The sequence below is a fragment of the Musa acuminata genome, chromosome BXJ1-11 (genome assembly GCF_036884655.1).
Source record: "Musa acuminata AAA Group cultivar baxijiao chromosome BXJ1-11, Cavendish_Baxijiao_AAA, whole genome shotgun sequence".
Lineage (NCBI taxonomy): Eukaryota > Viridiplantae > Streptophyta > Magnoliopsida > Zingiberales > Musaceae > Musa > Musa acuminata.
The window spans coordinates 24,835,503-24,855,768 of NC_088337.1; the positions used below are offsets into that span (position 1 = coordinate 24,835,503).

Genomic DNA, 20,266 nt, shown 5'->3' on the forward strand with positions numbered 1-20,266 from the left:
TTGATTCCCCACAAGATCACCTCTACGATCGATTCTTAAGGCTCCATAAACCCCAACATCACCAAGGAATGGCGCGAGTCAAGGACCGTGCAGCTCGGGCGCACGACACAACGAGTTGCTCGATTGCAGGGAGAAGGCACACAAGCTGCTCGAGGAGGAGAAGCCATGGCCAGGTGTGGTTGGGGAGCAGGAGAAGATATGAAAGCAAGAGCAGCACAGCCAAGTGTTCTTTATATTAGCACGAGGAAGCTAAAAGGAGTAGCAAGTGTGCACGCTTGTGTTGCTGTGTATGGCTTGTTCGTTTGTGTTGCAAGCATGCAATGATGCACTGTGAAGATGGAGGCCCCCCGCGTCATCTTTAACCTCGCATGCCATTCTTATCTCTCTCTCTCTCTCTCTCTCTCTCTCTTTCTCGTTGCGGTACACAACGCAGTCACGTCTGCTGAGATGATAAAGAAGAAGCAGTAATAATATACATGATGTGTACAGGAAGGAGAAGACGAAATAATAATAGGGTTTGGAAAAGGACAAGACACTCGTTGAGTTCTCTTGCGCCATTCCCGTTGCTTCGAATCTTGCTCGGAGATGGTAGACGATGACAACGTGGTGATAAGCTTTGGCTTCCGAAAGGGCTGAAAAAAGGCTTCAGATTGAAGGCATGGGTTGATGCTTTTGAACTGAAGTTGTCTGTTGGAGTGACAGACTTGGATCTGTCGATCTTGGTGCATAAAATTTGCACGAAACTGAACACAAATTTTGTACTACCAAAGAGATATATACATGAAAAAGGAATAAAATTAGCACCACCGAGAAGTAGTTTTAGGAAAACTTTGAAACTGAATAAAATTACCATTTGGTAGTTTAATCTAATATGATATATTCGGTACAACTTTTTTTTATGGAATCAATATTTTTGAAGTAAAAAATATAAGATTTCAAATCCTTAAATATGCAGCCTTCACTTTGGTTTCAGTTTCAGGTGGCATATTCAACACGTTTTCCTTGCTTTAAGAGTTTCAATCCATCACAGCTAACGTGACAAAATCTCCTGTCATGGCCAAGTATTCTGCCAAAATAAAATAAAATAAAATAAACCAGCAAAGCTGTGTAATTCCAAATAGACCAATCTCAGCACAAAAGGTATGATTGTCCAAAACAAGTGGTGTCCCGTATAGCAAATTCAAAATATAAAAAAATTTCTGAGCATTAAAAAGCAGAAACTAGCTTCTTTCTGGTGATGTAGGACGACAAATACATTTTGTTTTTGCCTTCATTTTCGGTATAAACACATGAAAACAAAAAAGAAGGCCATCTGTGCAGCCAGCCAAAACAATTCACCAGATAGACCATCCAATGCTAGATACAGGACAAATATAAGGCACCAGGGTAATCAGGAAGCGATATAAGAACATGTTTGATGTTTCCCCATTTAACTAGAACAAATTGGTCCGATACCATCACCCCAACAGTTGATTGCTTGGCGCCACACCATATAGGAAACATTTCCTTCCAATAGGCAGCTTCCTGAAAATGATAACCTGGAACTCAACCTCACAAAAATTTATGAGGAACAGAATCAAACTCATCAAAGTCGAATCTCGGTCTTTCTTTCCCTATCTGCAAATCATAGAAGATCCAATCAGCAACCAACAAGTTAAAGGAAGCAGAATTGTGAAACTCACCCTTGTCAAATATGCAGGATCACATGACATATGTTCATCTAGAGAACCCAGCTTCTTTGACAATGCCATCAACCTGCATCCAACAAAGCACTCTCTTTAACTAGTGTGTGAAATGCATAAAAAATTGGTGCTGATGATGAAACACATCAACATAATCTTTTAAACACGTCAAGACAATATATGAGGAATCTAAGAGAATCCAAGTTAACATCATATGAGGAGTCTAAGAGAATCCAAAGTTATCATCATATGTTCCTATTTTGACCTTACAGATCAAAGCCACTATCACCTAAGTAAACCTGCACAAGAAACTAACTGTGCAATGCTAGTGATGACCAACAATGCATTGTATTAACGGTATGATGTACAAGGGTCAGAAAAGAATCATCAAATGCCTAATAAGAATAATTGTACAATAGAACTATTTTTTTCCTATTGGTTTGAGAAAAATGAGTTCATTAGCCAATTACTTAACTTGGAGTCTACAAATTTAAATCAGACACGACTGATGTCAATCGCTGGATATTCCTTTCATGGCATACAAGAGACACAACTAAGCAAAATCACAAACCATGGTATTCTAATGCATGTAGAAAAATTCTTAGTGATATACAGATGCAGATGGAGCAAAGCAAACATAAAATTACTGTAAAACCATGTCTTCTTTAAAAGACATATCCACTTAAGCTGCAAAGAGAAATCTGTGTTAATAGCCAACAGAAAATAAAATAATCACCTATTTTTTGTACTCGTGTCATGTGATCTTTAACCCACAGCAGACATCTCTCACAGAAACCAATTTGAATTGAAACTACGACAAACATAAACGGCACATTTGATATTCTTATCCAAAAAAGTTCTCTAACATGGTTATCAGAAGTCAGAACCAGAGGGGCTCGCTGATCCAACAAGAAAACAAGGAACTAGAAGAAGCATAAAATGCAGGCTGACAGAAGAGGAGAAAAAGGAGACAGAGGACTATAAGGGGAGAGCTACAGCATGGGTCCATCGCCAGTGCCCTACTAGGGCCCCAACTTTGGCAACCTACACTCAGATTGTTGTAAATGGATTATAAAGGAGACTAAGAGATGAGAAAAAAGAAAACAAAAGAGAAAAAAGGGAAAAACATAATATAAACGTGGAAAATCTCCCCAAAAAAAGAAAACAAAATAAAAGCAAGGACAAGTCGATATGGAAGCCAATCCAACTAGACATAATGTGGTCACCCTTAGAGTTCCAAAACAAGAAAGAGCCCTATTTATTCAGTCAAACTGATTATAAATGGTTCTGCTGCTGAATTAATTTTCATACTAGGATTTAATGATAATATGGACAAGGAAAAGATAAGCAGGTAAAAAAGAAAAAGAAGTGAAAAGGAAATAATATAGAAATATAGGAGTAACAAACTGCACCATAAGGAACTTTTGTTCCATTCAAGGCATTTTAGGTTTTCAGAGCCAAACAGTTCTATTTTCACAGCCGAACACAGTCTATGCATATAGTCCAGATCTTTGTTTATTCAATATCGAACCAAATGTAATAAAATATGAAAGTTTTGCACATACCCTCTCACAAACATGCAACCACATGCACTACTTCCTTTATTGAAGCCTTTTAGGATTCTTTAAATTCACAAATAAGGACCAATTTCTTCCACAAAGACAATAGCAATGTATCCAACCAATTACTTTGACAAAGAGAACATATCATGTTAAATAGCTAATGGCCTTTTAATTATAAAAGAAAATCATAAAAAAAAAGTTATATGCCTTACCCTAAAACTTCGCATGACTTGACCTAACCTAAACCAAACATGGTGACTTGACCTAACCTAAACCAAACATGGTTGCATTAGGCTTAAGAATGAGATAATGGATGTCAAACAAACACACTTGTGAGGTCAAAATCAACATAATAAAGTTGTCCTCATATGAAGGAGTATTTTATTTGTTTCATATACATCAGAAACTCTACCAATACCAAGAGTAATTTGACCGATCGAGTATATACACAGGTGATATTTGGTGACATCCCATGGCCATATGAAAGAAAAAAGTCACAAGAATTTCCACGAGTAGGAAAAATGTAGCTTATTTTATTTAAACTCTTTTCAAACTCTATTTTATCATGTGCATCTATAGCCTATACACCATGAACATGAACTAAGCAAATTTACACTGGAAACTAACAGCAACCATCGTGGTCTGGCAAGACCAATAATTTCACTAATTAGTGCTTTAAGTCATGGATTCTAATTGATAAGTCCTGGATTCCAATCTAATGGACTGTCTGCCCTAAGGCAAACCACAGTCCACAAGAGTAATGTTGCAGTCCTAAGCCAATAATACAAACTCTAAAAACTTCAAATATAAGGTGCAACTGTAGATGTGACATGCTAGCAAGTATGATAAAACAGTTGATTCATCAGCATACGAAATCAACACAGGCATCAAACCGGTGGACTGATATGATTCCTCTCTATAATCTTTGACTTCCATTTTACACTAAACTAGTCATTGACCTGTTCTTTAGATTCCTGGCAACAGAATGGGTAATAGTTGTTTGCTCTTGTCAAAAATAAGCTTGAAGTAAGGTTGCAATTGCAATCAAAATAATAGAGAAATGAGTAGAGGGAACAATGAACATCAGACTCTACTTGGGAATTAAAGCAAAAAAGGAACAGAAGAATAATTCATGGTATGTGCGCAAAGCTTTCTACAGATCTGTATCTAGACCAATGACAGATTTGTATTTATCACAGTTGGAAGTCTTGGAACATGCTTGCTACATGGAAGGGTCATGAACAAATGAGTGATGCCTTTATGGTAACTGAAACAAGTTAAACATAAAGTGGAAGTTCATCACATACCTATGTATTGAAGAATCAATATGCTCTATCATACCACAAGTTATATATTGCTCAGGATCCTCATGAAAACTGACCATTCCATCCTTTTGGTTTATTGTGGCAAATATCTCCCCGTCCTGAATCTGTGATCATGCAAAAAAGAAAACTATGCTAACCAATCACACATATGTTCATCATTTAAAATGGGATCAAATCATGCCCAAACTTACCATCTGAAGTACATGCATTTCAGCTTCCCTTGGGGTCTTCAGTTGGGCAGCGTTTGCTATATCTTGCAGTGAGAGGGTCAAGTATGTCTGAGTGAGCCGTTGAATATTGCGCTTGTATAGAGAAGATAGAACTTGCTTCACTAGTCCCAGATTGCTGTCCTGCAAATTAGATCATAAATTCAAGATGCAACAGAGATCACCTTAAGAACATTAATCTGCCAGTGTAAATAAACCACAACTGTATATTTTGATTCTTGTAGCAAAGATAAAAGACCAACAAGTTCCAAATCAACATGTCTAAAACACAAGCAAATGAAAATTGACATATAACTTCATGATAACCAAAGTGTATAATTAGATTGTTAAGATACATATGCAGACTAGAGTTGCTCAAGGCAGAAGAACTCTCGAATTTATTAGCTTCAGCGATAGACATTATAAAATAAATACGATACATACAGATTGAAATTTCTCTAGGTTTGTCTGGATGCAGCCCTCTAATTCAGAAAACGTCCCAGTGGCATAGCAATTAGCAAGATCAACGTATGGCTGCCAAAGCAAAATCAGAGAGTACTTTAGAAGTCATAAAAAGTTGCTCAAACAATATGGACTAAAGCACTACCAATGGTTACACAAAAAACATTTCAGTATCAGCATCCACAAACATCACTCAGTATGATTATGCTATAAGCTCAGCATATTAATGCACCAAACGTGCATATAATCATCAAACATGTACTTTAAAGTAACACAATGGAGCCAGCAACATCAAACTTAAGACTATACAATAAATTAACAAATTATCGTTCTAGAGCATGAAATAGTAAGCGGGGAACTTTGAGGAAAACTAAAGTGACATATCCAGGCGTTTGCCTGAAATTTCAGCCAAAAGCCCATTTTTGGATAGGTAGGAAGAGAAATAAATTGGGTCACACTTACTGCCCTCTACCGGTTCAGTTCATTTGAATTATACCACCTGGGATTACCCCAATCGCATGTAAACAAGTATATACCAATCAATAAATTCCAGTGCTACTGGTATTTTAATCTTTCATTTGATCATCCATCACTAATATTCTGCATAAAAGCACTTATATCATACTGAATATATGTCAAAGTCCAACGGGATTAAGGAAAGATCACTGTGAAACCTTTCAAAGTTTCTAGCACTTGAATCCTTTAATTGCATTTTCACAATATACATATTTTGTCTCCGATGTTTCATCAGCACAGCAACCTCATACGATTACACGTTCCAACAGGAGCTGGCTAGCTAGCTTTATGAAACCGAAACCAAAACACATTAAAGATACAGAAGAAAATAGTTGAGGATATTACAGTTGAAATTAATTGCAAAAAAAGAAAATAAAGCTATCAGAGTATATTTGAACAGAAATTAAATTTTCTTTCATAATTTATGAAAAACCTGAGTGTGGCTCTTCAAATTCCTTTGAGCAGTTGAAGATGTATACTTCGGAAATAATGGAACCTGATAAAGGTAATTCAAACACTATTCAAAATCCACATTTTGACAACTTCCTTTAGCAAAAAAAAGAAAGAAAGAAAGAAATTACAACATGTATAAGCAACGGAAATAATTACAAGTATTTAAAAACTAACTATAAAAATGATTGTTATTTTCAAGAGATTCTCTTGAAATATAAAAACCTTAAACATTGTATATTCCCAACTATTTCACCATTAGAATGAAGCTGATTTGATAAATTTATGATGCGCACATGATTGCTACAACCTTGGAAAATAACATGTCAGGCTGTTATCAAGCAAACACTACAGAGATAATTGATCTTATTCTTTGTCCTTACCAAATTCATGTCTACCAAAGAGAGACCTTTTATGTAGTTGTCTGAGGTTCCTTAGGTAATCAACATTCATTTTTCTACTGAAATCAAAGAGTCAAGTGTTCCTCGCAGAGACCTTTTATGTAGTTGTCTGAGGTTCCTTAGGATAATCAACATTCATTTTTCTACTGTAATCAAAGAATCAAGTGTTTCCCACAGCATGTAATATTACTACTTGCTTATATGCCTCCATGACTCTTTTTCTGGGACATGCCCCTAGGATTACACAACAGTTACCAAACCTTAACTCCATCATTTTGAGCATGGAGTATAAAACATCCCTGCAAATCTCCTAGTAGCGAAAAATTTTCCATGGTATAGAAGCAAAACGTCGTCAAATAGATAGAATTTTAAGATTTGATCAACCTTTGCAACATTTACTACACATATTTAGACAACCAAGTTTAATTATAAACTAAATCAAGAAAACAGGTGCAAAAAGATTTAAATTAGGACGATATTAAAATTGTAACTTTGCAGGAGCACATATGCAAGAAAAAAATAATTAAAAAACATCATATATCGGGGAATTCAAAAGACTATTGATATCCATCTTCCATAGAAATAAAGTGTTGGATGCATAGTATGTGAACAGCAAAAATGTGCTCCTTAGATTTATTAACATTTGTATTGCAAAAATACAAACATATAGGATCAATTGAACCCATAAACTAGTAAAGAGGATCCACAATCTAGTACCTCCCTCCAAGATTATATCACAAACATATGCAAGAAATAGAAAATATTTACACAAAACAAGCTCCATATTTCTACAAATTTAATGCAAGTCAAGGATGGATAACCTAACTCCACACTAATTCAAAAGTAAATCACAAGTATATAAGAATAAAATATCTATATTACAAAGCCACATGTGGGCAGGACATCCATAAATAGCCCTACATGTGAGGAAGATATAAACAGTTCCTACATGTGGCAAGCACAAAACACAGCACAATCAATTTATGAATTGTGATATGAATTGCAACAAGCAGCTCACTATTTGTGAATACAAGTCACATCTAGAACTTCATTTGAAAAAGTAGGTAAATCTTTCCAAATTTAGGCGGTTATACTTTGACAAATATGGCACAAATGTTGTTAAAACAGCCACAAGGAATGTAAGCTTATAATACTAGGAAAAAAAAAATTTTCACCAAATCAAGAGGCTTTAAATATTTATTTATAGTTTCTATTGAAGTAATTTTGGGTCTCCTCAACTTCTCATTCTAGCGAGATACTAGCCGTCTCACCTCATCTAACCACAGCATCTATGTACCTCCCTAGAACAAATTTTTATCACTCCTTCTCATTTTATCCTCCATCAAAACTACACCAAGTCCTTCATGACCATAAACATTTATTTCTTTATTTTTCCTGGAACTCCACATCTCTATCTCAACATTCTCATATCAGCGACAAGTTATATTTGTTGTGATAGTGAATATATCACATACTACATTATACTACAATAACCAACGGGTCAAACACTATGGTATTGCTGGATAATGAAGCAATATAGAAGCTAGAGATCCTTTGAGGAAACAGAAATCAAAACAATATAAAAGAAATTAAATCATTATACTGAACCATATTCAAGGTCCAAAAAACCAATAACATTCCTAGTCTGGAAGCCAGAACAATTTGCAGGTAAAAACATGCTTGCACAACATACTGGTAGGAGTCGGTGATGATGAAAAATAGTTATCAATCCTAAACTGGTAATATAGCAAATAAATTATTAAAACCTGCATAACTGGCCAAATAGTTCTCAGTTCGTTGTCTTTCGCACTTCAAATTAACATACATAGGTAACTATCATCTGGCCATATTTATCAAGTTTCTAACTCCAAATTGTTGTTGTGGATCCTTAAGCCCAGTTTAACATAAGCAGGAACTTAACTCCAAATTGTTGTTGTTCATAGCAATAGAAGGATTCTTGAGATTCTAAGCAGCCTCTTCCCTCCCATATTCCTGCTAATTTTCAGGGCCCTGCCCATGTTGCTTGTCATTTATCAATGATCAAAAGATATATTTCGTCACAGGTTGTGTGATATATCTTGATAAAAGTTCCAGTCTCAGAGTAGATGGAAGTTTTTACTATACAGATTATCATTTTTTATGTTTAACCTAGCTTCTCAATCAAGTACATGAACCATCAGAAAGTTTAAATGCATAGTCTATACTCCATATACGAAGTTGCACATATAACTATTGTCTGGTTCATAACATTATCTGCTATAACCTGATGAAAAATTAAATGTTATATCATAGTAAAACAACAATCTCAAACAAATCATGTATCAAAAAGAATCCAGATCATTACTTTTATTTCTTCAAAAGCATGCATTGATTGTTTCAATCAAAAACTATTATTGCAAAAAAGTAGAAATAAAACATAAAAAGATGATGCAAAATTTACACAGCTATATAAAATTTACTTGAGTCCAAGAAGGTAGCAGATCTGCACATTCCATCAACACACATGTATACATCTTATGTTTAAGCACATTTTCCAATGGATCAAATTAATTCACTCAAGGAGAAAGTTCTCATCTTATGTGCTAGAACCAGCTAAGACCATCTACAAGTCAACACAAAAAAAAAAAAAAGACACTAGTGAACTTATGTCAATCATTTTTGCAGATATCCAAAAATACCCATGAATATCCACTCTAATCTTACCATGCATACAGAAGTTTATAAAATCTTTTCGTTTCCTTTAATTTTTAAAAAAAAAAATGCTTTCTCAATTCCAGTTCTATCAAGTCTAACTTTAAATTGTGAATCTGCAAGAGTATTTTTCTCAGGAATTGTTGTTCCATGGAAGAAAAGTTCATCTAATATGAAGCAAAGTGAAAAATTTAGAGAACTAAAAAATAACTTTTAAGATATTAGTTGCATATATATATTCCACCAGCATTCACTGAGCCCTTCACCACTACCAAAAGTTGCTATGAGAGAACCATCGAAAAAAGAAGCAAGCAAACAGCACACCTGCCCACTGAGGATGATTGAAACCAGAATGTACTTTTTGTATGCTTCAACAGCTATTGCATTTAAAGTGGTCATTGGTGCAGTAATAACCTGAAAGAAGAAGGCGAATTATGCAAACTTTTGGATAAAATTTGATATCAATGTACATATACCATTTACACACATTATGAAGGCACTCCCAAGCTTTCCGATAACGCTTTAATCCAATATTTATCATTCCCCTATAACATTATCAATTAAGATAGTCAATATCTTGATGATTACATGTCCATGTCTCTCCAACCAGAATAATGATAAGGCACATTCAGTATCGATACTTGGAGATCAAAAGAAATTTCAAAGCATAGAAAAGCTTAACAAAAAGCAAACAAGAAATATTAAGTGTTAAGCAACCTTGACAATAAGTATTTCAGCGATTACTATCAAGAAGAATAGTCTGAGAGCCAAGAAACTTCCTGAATGGTTAGAAGTCAAAATTTACCAACATTTTTGAATGCAGAACATATTGCATTCACGTTGGTAAGTAGCTTGTTGTAAACCCTATCATTTTTTTTCCTTGAACTCTGACCTCATAATTCATGTTCCAGCATTAAGAGTGAAAACAGGTCAGATATTGGAAAAAATATATTTGTTTCCATAAAATAGGCCATAAGGACCATAAAATCCACCTTCACTTGGATACAAAAATGGATCCGAATAGATATTTCTGACCCAATTTCAGCACTAATAATAATTCTAGTGAAAAGTTCAGGAACTTTTAGACTGTCCTCACAATTTGTTGCAGATTCCTCATGATTCTTGATGCATCCAGTCATCCTCAGATTTAGTCTAGGGTTAGGATGGGTCAAGTTAGTTAGCCTTTATCTTCACACTCCTTTTTTTTTCTTTAGATTCTAAAGTATTATAGCCACAACGGAACATAATAATGTCTCTGAGATCAACCTATGTAGATCCTGTTAGGTCCAGTTAACTCAGAAACAAAATAATACTAATGAAATCAATAAGGCTCAATTAAGATTTGAACAGAAGGGCTGAGTCTGAGCAATTCAAACCAAGTCCATTTCTTGGATAAAGGCGTTGATTCTTCTCTCTCTTCATTGTTTTTGTTAATTTTTCTTCTTACATTACACTCTTTTTTCTCTCATAATACTTCTATATGAGTTCGTCTCTTTTATCTATCAATATCAATGCTGCAACCTGTAACAAGATTTTCTTTTTGATGTTTAAAATTCAAGTGCTAATGAAGTTTGTCTCATATTATGAATGCCAAGGTTTCAAATGCTGATGGTATGTGCCACTTTTACTGGTCCAACAAAAGATCAGTGACAGACTTTATAGGTCAGAACTGGTCTGTATTTAATTTGTCACTATTTCTCTGTGGTACCAGATGGTACAGATCTATGTATTGTTTGATAACTTGAGGTGTACCATTCCAACCATTGTTGAAACATGAGCCATACTGAGATTTACAGCATAAGGTCATCTTTCTTCCAAGTTTGATGCTGAAACTGAACAAGGAAGATCTTAACATATGAATGCTCAAAAAAAAAAAAAAACCACAATCAACAGAAAAAACACAAAAGCAACCATCCTCATATAACTTGCATCAACATATTATGATTAGGAATCTAGTCACTGTCTATTATTTGAGGAGATTGTGAACCTAAAGTTCTCATCTCATTTCATCATAATTCAAATTTTGAATTGGCATGTATCACACTAAAAAATCAGAGATGGATCCAGATTGCAGTGTAAAATTAATTATGGCTAATTAGCACATGGATTTAAGCTTTATTTGTTTATCTATAGACCTTACTGGAAAAACAAAGACAGCCTGTATACACAACTATCATATGGTACTAACCCATAATAGCAATAGAGGAAGAGATCCCTTGGCTGATCAACCTCGAATATATCATCATCCAAAATACTTAGTCCGGCTTTATAGCACTTTGCTAGCAGACAGAGAAGAAGATAATCTGAATGTAAAGTAGTCAACTGCTCTGAAGAGGCCTGAAGTTTACGGATAGCTGTCCGCAAGGGAACTATCCCCTGTATAGGAACTTGAAGCTGCATAACCTTATCCTTAAAACTCTTACAAACAGAAATAACTGCATAGAGAAGATAATTAATGCCTTAGACATATCAAATAAACTAATGAAAAAAAAACATCAAAAAGAATAACAAAGCAACTAGCTTCAAGGCATAGGACCTTCACATCATACATTTTTCAGGTGCCAAACGTATCTGCTCTGCTGAGCATGAGTTGATAAATTCAACAATAGACAACAGAAAATCACCATCTTGCTCCCTACAAACTGGATCAGATGAATATGCCTCCCTATCAACCAACACAGCAAACAGTGAACACTCAAGAATTCTTTATCAAGTGAAAGAGATAGCATTAGGCAAACTCACGAAAGCTGAAAACGATAGTACACATACAACATGGCTCAATAGCCATTAATCAAAGAACCCAACCATAAAACAACCACAAATTATAAAACTCCTCAAACAAAAAAAAGTCAAGGTACTGCATTCTGCATTAGTCATTTTCAAACTAAACCATGATAACAGAGAGTTCATGGACTTATCCAACACAACAATTATTGATCCTTCAATTCAACCCACCACCAACAGCAACAACTCTTCCTTCTGTCATGATTAAGCATTATCCTGTCCATCAAAACCATAAAAACCTTTGGCTTCTTTTCCATCTTCCAATTATATCATCTAGAAAACATTAGTCTTTGCTCACAGCTTTGACATCCTTCAAGGCCCTTCCACATCTTATATACTACAAATGATAATCATGCAATTTCCAAGACAAAGAGGGTTTTTTTTTCTTCTTTTATAGTGGAAGGAGATATTACCTCATGTAGTGATAGAGACAAAAATTACTTGACAGAGGTTGACATTAGCATGACTTCATGTCATGCCCCGATTATATCATGAATAAACCGCGACTCCAAAATCCATAATTACAAAGGAAAATCTTTCATAAATTCAATATTCTTATCTTTAAACATTATCAATGAAAAAGGAGCCAAAAGTTAATGCAACTTAATGACATGGAAAAGGATCATCCTCCACCCAAGTCTCATATCTAACCTATGGTAGAAGGCTGTGCTGAAATATATATAAAACAACACATATCAGCAATCGTGCTGAGTAATCTCCAAAAATCATAAAAACAATATTTACCACTCATGAAATATCTCCAATCATTATATAATAACACTTTCATATGAAATGAAAGCAAATCAATTCTTCATAAAACTCATGCAACAAATAAGAAATTATAAATTATTATAAAAATAATAGTTCTTATGTAATAAACAAAAAATGCATCAGTCTCATGCATATATCTCATACACAACTGTGAAGTGACATACATATACAACATAAAGCTTTTAAACTCAGTAAATCTTAAAATTATAAGGAGTAAAAGTGTAAAACCCTATGCAACCCACCCTAACTGAAATGGTCCAATTGACTTGAACTGAATAGGTTTTCAGCCAGAACCCAATTGAACCCACATCAAATTCACCTGAGGTGGATCTGAAATCACCCTAAGCCAACCTATTGGACTTGAACAGATCCAGTTTGGGCTAAGCTGCGTGAACCGAACAAGATAGGTTCAAAATCACCTTGAATCAATCTTGAACTGGTCAAATTTGGCCAATTTCGGTCAAGTACAGTGCTCAGACCAACCAGTAAAGGGCCTCAGAATGGCCTGCCCATTGGATGAAAGCGTTGGAATCCTGTTGGCTACTAGCCTGGTCCAAACTTGGATTAGAATAAGGTTCGATCAAGCTTTGGTCCAGCACATAGGTGTGTAGCCTGAGTTGGACTGGACCATAAAGACCTGGACCAAGGTCACGTGCAACCCAGCAGAGGAAAACAACAAGTTGAGCCTCAGTGTCCAGTCACATATGGGCCTTTGGTCTGGGTAGCACCGAGCATCTGCAAGTGGGTCGATCCGTGGGCCATGCCAAACCAAGTGGCAGGCTAGGATCAAGCCATATAGGTTGGTCTAGGTTGGCTTGTTGAGTGCGCCTGCACTAGCCCACAGGCTGTTTGGCCACTAGATCCATGTTCAGGTCCAGCCTCATCCAGACATCGGGCTGGGTTGACATGGAACCTGACTCGGGTCATGCCCAAGTATAACCACTGTTCTTAGTCTATTTTCCTTTTTCTTTTTTTCAAAGATCCTTCAAAATTTTAGAGAATGACAATTAAAATCTGACCAAGTCATCCGAATAAGCATTTTATTCATGTAAATCTTTCAGAAATACAATATCAATTAATCAAAACAAACATCTAAATAATTAAATTTAAAATCTACTTTTCATGAATTAAAAGGTCTTATTAATTCATAATCCCAAATTTAAAAGAAAGTGAGTCATGAAAATTCGCACATAATTCCATGAAACAGAGATATGTCTGATCAAGTAAAATAGAACTATCATCTGAAACAAAAATTTTAACAATTAAATCAACCTTAAAATTATTCAATTTAAGATAAAATGATAAGGATTTCATGAAATTCATCAATTAGTCTTTTGCTAATCATGATTCATGCTTAAACAAATTAATAATCTTGTTCCACCCCGTTGATGGACAACTAATGAAGAATGGGAGGCGGGTGCACCAACTTCAAATAAGAGGGAGGAGACTCTTTTGAGGGGACTCATCAAAAAGAAATATTCAATTAATAATTTTCAGATTAGTTAATTATTTAAGTTAATTAATTAGTTTCCTAATTACCCCTACACACACTTAAGAAAACAATTATCAAGAATCAATTTGTTTTCCCTAATTAGGTCACACAATAGGGAAATGAATTAATCTAAAGAAGGCAAAATTCTAATTGCGGCAATTTTGAATTTGGGAAGGACTGGAAAATCTTGGTCGTTACATTCCACCCCAGCAAAAAACCATTGCAGTGATTTTATGTAGTCCCACTAACAATTGCAATGTCAAGGGCCCCACAGAAGTATAAGGACTAGAGTAGATAATAAATATGCTAGTGCATTCACCTTGACCACAACATGAGTTGCATAGGGTTGCAAATTAGTCAAGCCATTAGCGAGCACCTCAGTGGTTACCTTGAAAATGACTAGCTCAAGCACATTTCCAAAGTTAATCAACCGAGCCTAAGCCTAATTCTAAAAATCGGTTATTCATTGAGCAAATTTTTGAACATGACAAACTTGACTCGTTTAGACTCATGTAACTGATTAATATGCTAATGAACAAAATCATATATAGATTCCTGAACAATCTCATTTATGTATGAAAATTTTTTAGGGCATGAGCAGATAAAAATAATACTCTTTCAAAAAATGAGATCAAAAAGTGCATACTAAGAATCGAAGTGGATGAAAGGAATACTCTCTAAAAACTGAAACCCAAAATTGACTTCACAAAAAATCAAAGTCATAATCCCTGATATATACGCCAACACCATCTGTGAAGGCCTTGTTAAATAAATCTGTCACAATCCGAAGTAAATCGAGCTCAAGCCGATAAAATATTATCGTGATCCAACATCGAAATCCATTTCGAACTGGGTCGAGTTTCAAGCCGAGCTGCACAATTACAACAAAACCGGGCTTGGCTAGGCTCGATTGCAACCCTAAAGTTGCACAATTACAAGAAATAAAAATCTAACAGCACAAAACACATATAGGAATACAACCAAACCAGTTGGCAAGCAAAGAAATCGACCGAGGGCGAAAGGGGCTCGCAGTGCTCACAGAAGGAAGAGGTATCCAAGAGTGTGGACGGAAGGGTCGAGCTGGTGGAAGAAAGCGCCAAGTCGGGCGGCCTGGGAGCGGAGGGCGTCCTCCGACTGCTTGAGGAGGGAGTGGAGGTGGGCGACCTCCTCTTGGCTCCCCGACAACCCCTGGATGTGTGCCACCACCGCCTCTACCGACTCCATCGCCATCTACGACCGCCGATCCCAAACCCTTTATTGAAAAGAGAGAGACGAGAGAGCGGTTTCGATAGATTGCCTAGCTGATCTCCATTTATAATAATCTTAACAATGGATCAACGGTGCAGATGTGAGATAGTGTGATCAAACGACAGTCTCGTTCGAGTTGGGGAGATCTCCAAACCGACCCAACCGTCAGCGGTCTTCTGTAAAACTTTGAACCGAACCGAACCGGACTGAAAACCTAAAGTCAATTCGGTTCGGTTCATTATAATTCTTTGCATATGTCTTTCGCTTATGTTTATAAATCACTCTTTTGGTTGGAAGGTGTCCTGTTTTTAATATTTTCAAGGGATTTCTCCTTTTTCATAATTCTTAAAATATTTATATCTTTCCTACCCAAATACTATCCATTATAATATTTTTAAATAAGTTTATGGTACTTTTGATACCTTCATCAAAATATTATAAGATAATTTGATTCAAAACTAAATAAAAACCAACTTATATACAAAGATAAAGTTTTAGATTATTATCTTTATTAGTTTAAAAACAAGAACAACTAAGGAGGGATACTTTTTGTGTTAGTTATAGTATTCTTAAATAAATTTATAGTATTTTTAAATAGGCTTATAATATTTTTTATATAGGCTTATGATGTTTTTATATAGATTTATAGTGTTTTGGTATCTTCATTAAAACACTATAAGTCTATTCAAAAACATCTTAACTAAACTAAATACATTCAAAACTCGATAGAAACCAACATATATAAAAATATATATTTCAAATGTGTATTTTTATCAATTTAATAATAAAAATAAATAAATAGAAAAGAATTTTATATTAGTTATAGTTTTTTCAATAGGCTTATAATATTTTTGAGAATATTGTAAGTCTACTAAAAAACAATGTAATTAAGGAATTGAACCATTTCATCATATAAACCATGCCATGCCACAGAAAAAGGAAAACTAATGTTGTGTCGTGTTATGGCTATTCTAAGAATAATGAAAAAAAAAATAGTGCTTTTTGGGCAATATAAAAAGGGACATCTCTTAAAGAAAAAAAAAGAGAGAGAGAAAGAGAGAGACTTTATGAGAAATTACCCATAAAAAAAATACTTGATTACTAAATATTCTTAGTATTCCTATAATCATAATAAAAAATTAAAAATATATTAATATCATCTAAAATTTTAGTTAAATATATGAAATATTATTTTAGTATTGTTACAAATAATTACAAAATTTAGTTAGAACAAAAAGCGGTTGAATCTCGGATTTTGATGATGACATCAATTGGTGAATTAATGATCTAATTCATGTATTAAGATAAGTGATATAGGGTTAACTACGATAGAAATGCAAAACGATTAAAGAAGAATCGAAGTTGGGCCGGAGTCAATGATCGAGCATCAGGTCGAATGAATCGGGTGATACACCGAAGGATCGGATGATGCAGTGAAAGCTCATTGGAAGTTTGTCAAAAGCTCGTCGGGAGTTCATCAGAAGATCGTCGAGAGTTCGTCGAAAGTTTACCAAGAGTTTGGTTGAACAATTGATGTGTCGGATAACCTAGATTACTTGTATCATAATTATTTTAGATTTAACTATCGTAGTTAGGACTTTAATTTGAGTTAATTATGGAAAAAAATCCTACTAATTCAATTAGGGGTCAACTGGGTCTTAAATAGGATTGAATTGGGCCGATTGATAGCCCATTCAACTACTTGGAGCCACATCAGGCGATGGCACCGCCTAGACTAGGCGATGGAATCGCTTGAGGCTCAGCCTCCCAAGTGGTCTGGGTAGTGGTACCACTATAGCCCGGTCTCCGAGGCTCAATCAAGCGGTGGTACTGCCCAATGTCAATCTGCAGGTGGTGGTACCGTCAGTACCTTGAAAACCAAGAATTAGATATTTTTTGGCTCCATTTTTGAAGCCGTTAGGGTCTATAAATACCTCACCCTATGAACAAAAGTCTTGAGATTTTGGGTTATAAAAGTGTTGAAAAGTTGCTAAATGTCCTCCTCATTTTTTTAGATTTGTGATCATTCAAAAGAGTGTGAGACTTATAAGAGTAGTCTCCTTGAACAGGAGAAAGTGTTGTAAGAGGATGGTTAGTTTAATTCTATTAAAGAAAGATTATTAGTGGATGTCGGTGGCCTCAACAGAGGAGGAATCGAGAGTAGATATAGGTCACGATAACCAAACTACTATAAATTTGGTGTGCATCTCCTTTTCCTCTTCATTATTATTATTCTATGTTTTAATTACTTATTACATTTACTTCAAGTGAAATTTTTTTTATAATAAACACTAATTCACCTCTCCCTCTTATCGTAGCTTTGATTATGACAAAGGATACCTTAATTCTAACAAAGGATACTATAGTCTTTTAACTAAGAATTCTAGATAATAACTATCTAATAAAATTTTAATGCATAGTTAAGTATCCAAAATTAAATATAATGATATGTATAATATGAATAGATCGACACATGACAAACTATCAACTAACTCAGTACAATTTCAACTTCCAAACAAATGGATATTGACCCATCAATAATGAAATTTAAAGTGAACATGTATTTCTTGGATTGAATGCACATGTAATTGAGTAGTAGATCCATGATTACATGTTTGATTCTCTCAAAAATAAATTAATCTCCTGCCATAAAAAAAAAACTTAAGGTATGCTACCACAAAAGGAAATATCACTTATCAATCATCTAAATTATTTATTTTTAATTTAAATTAATCTTTTTGAGTTGGCCAATACACTTTTTTTATATAGGTTCCTAAGCAGGTGGTTTTGATGCTCTACCTAATTCTGCTAGTTACATTCTCAAGAAAAGTTTCAAAAAAATATTCTAAAAAAAAAAAGACTATGGTTGGATCTAAGTTATCTTCATGTGCAATAATCAAAATATATTTTAATAAATTAATGCTAAAAAAAATGATCAAACTTAGAATGTCTCAAGAAATCTATATTATATCCTCTCAAATCAACCAAGAGGGGACAAAATCTCATGAATCTCCAATGAGGATCCACCTGCTTTCCAAATGTGTAATCCCTCTCCAATTTGATACTTACTGAATTAATGATTCGATTATCGGTCAACATTATAATTTCTGACTCAACAAGTTTAAACTTTGACATCAATTATGCAGTCATTTCTTTCCTACTATGCCTTCCTACCACACTTGGCATAGTTGGTACATCAAGAACTTATTCTCCTCTTGTTCAAATTAAATGGGAGGAAACAATTCTTTCATTCTTTTGCCACCCGACATTGAAGACCTACGATACGATGAGAACTTAAACATGTCGGAACACATCACAACATTCATCACTAAAATGACTCTCTACAAGATAACTAATGTGTTGATGCATTGATCTTTTCCGATGACACTATGAGAAGCAGCTATAGAATGGATCACTAAGCAGACCCCTAAATCAATCTCAACATTCAACTTACTTAAAAAAGAGTTTGAGCTCAGTTTCATCAATTATAAACTCCTGAAAATGTCAACCACTTCACTCATAGATGAAGAATTATGATTCCTTAACCAACTACGCTAAAAGATTCAATGAAGAATTTTGGGAGAATCTGAGATTTGAATTCATGCATCCTCATAAATGAACTTTGATCATCTCACTTTTTTCTGATATATTCTGAATTACTACAAGAGTTCAATCAACATATTATAGCAGAATCTCTGATAGCCGAAAAAAAAAAGGATGATTTAAAAATCAGGCTAATATACCTCTCATGCTCTGAAGGACATAGAACAGCACTACCCCATCCTTGAGATAATGATGTATACTATGATTTTGGCCATTAAAAAGTCACACCTTATTTTCAAGCTCATCATGTCAACCTAATGATCGATCAATTACTATTGTTGATAACTCATCAACAAAAGAATACAAACTCATCAACATAAGATCGATACTTCGACTTCCAAATGAGTAGATAGCAATCCTCACTAGGTGGAAAGTAAACCTATATTTCATTGATTCAACGCACCTGTCACTTATAATTGGATGAGCTGCATATTCATAATTACACCTTCAATTCTCTTGAACATAAAATAGCCTTCTATGACTCTCCATCACACTATAAAAGGTCTTATATATGCTATAAAAAAATAAATCTTATCGATCATGGATAATTTTGGAGGCCCTCAAGCAAATAGTTTCGGTTTCAACACTCTATCTAGTTTTGTCGATGATATTCTCAATAAAAGAATCGAATCTAATTCATTCTTCATATCGAATAATCAAAATCTACTTTATAATATATAAGTTTAAAGTATAGATAATATATATATATATATATATATATATATAAAATTTAAAACTTAGAATAAGAATGAAAAGAAATCTTGATAAATATAAAAAGATATCTAATTAGAATAAAAATATCGTTAATGAACCTAAATTAATTATAATATTGCATATAAGTTCGAGGGATGCATATTAAACTCAAAATTTTAAGAATAAATACGAATAATATAATTATAAAACTTACATTTTAACATATGTCACTACTTATAAAATTCAAATAAAAAATTTCTCACTTACTCTTAAATTCATATATATATATATATATATATATATATATATATATATATATATATAATCATAACATTTGGAAGAATGACAATAAAAGGGTGAGATGTTATGGTAAAAATATT

General features: G+C 34.3%; 1 protein-coding gene across 1 annotated transcript; it reads right to left on the bottom strand.

Moving 5' to 3' along the window:
• Positions 1-1,186: 1,186 nt before the first annotated feature.
• Positions 1,187-15,626, bottom strand: LOC103971508 (COP9 signalosome complex subunit 3). The gene is made up of 11 exons (XM_009385535.3): positions 15,382-15,626; positions 11,845-11,960; positions 11,484-11,730; positions 9,783-9,840; positions 9,620-9,709; positions 6,187-6,249; positions 5,220-5,309; positions 4,761-4,919; positions 4,552-4,673; positions 1,683-1,755; positions 1,187-1,617 (listed from the first exon to the last, which is right to left on the bottom strand). The coding sequence occupies exons 1-11, from the start codon at positions 15,570-15,572 to the stop codon at positions 1,552-1,554; spliced, it is 1,275 nt and encodes a 424-aa protein (XP_009383810.2). The 5' UTR covers positions 15,573-15,626; the 3' UTR covers positions 1,187-1,551.
• Between the last annotated feature and the right edge of the window lie 4,640 nt (positions 15,627-20,266).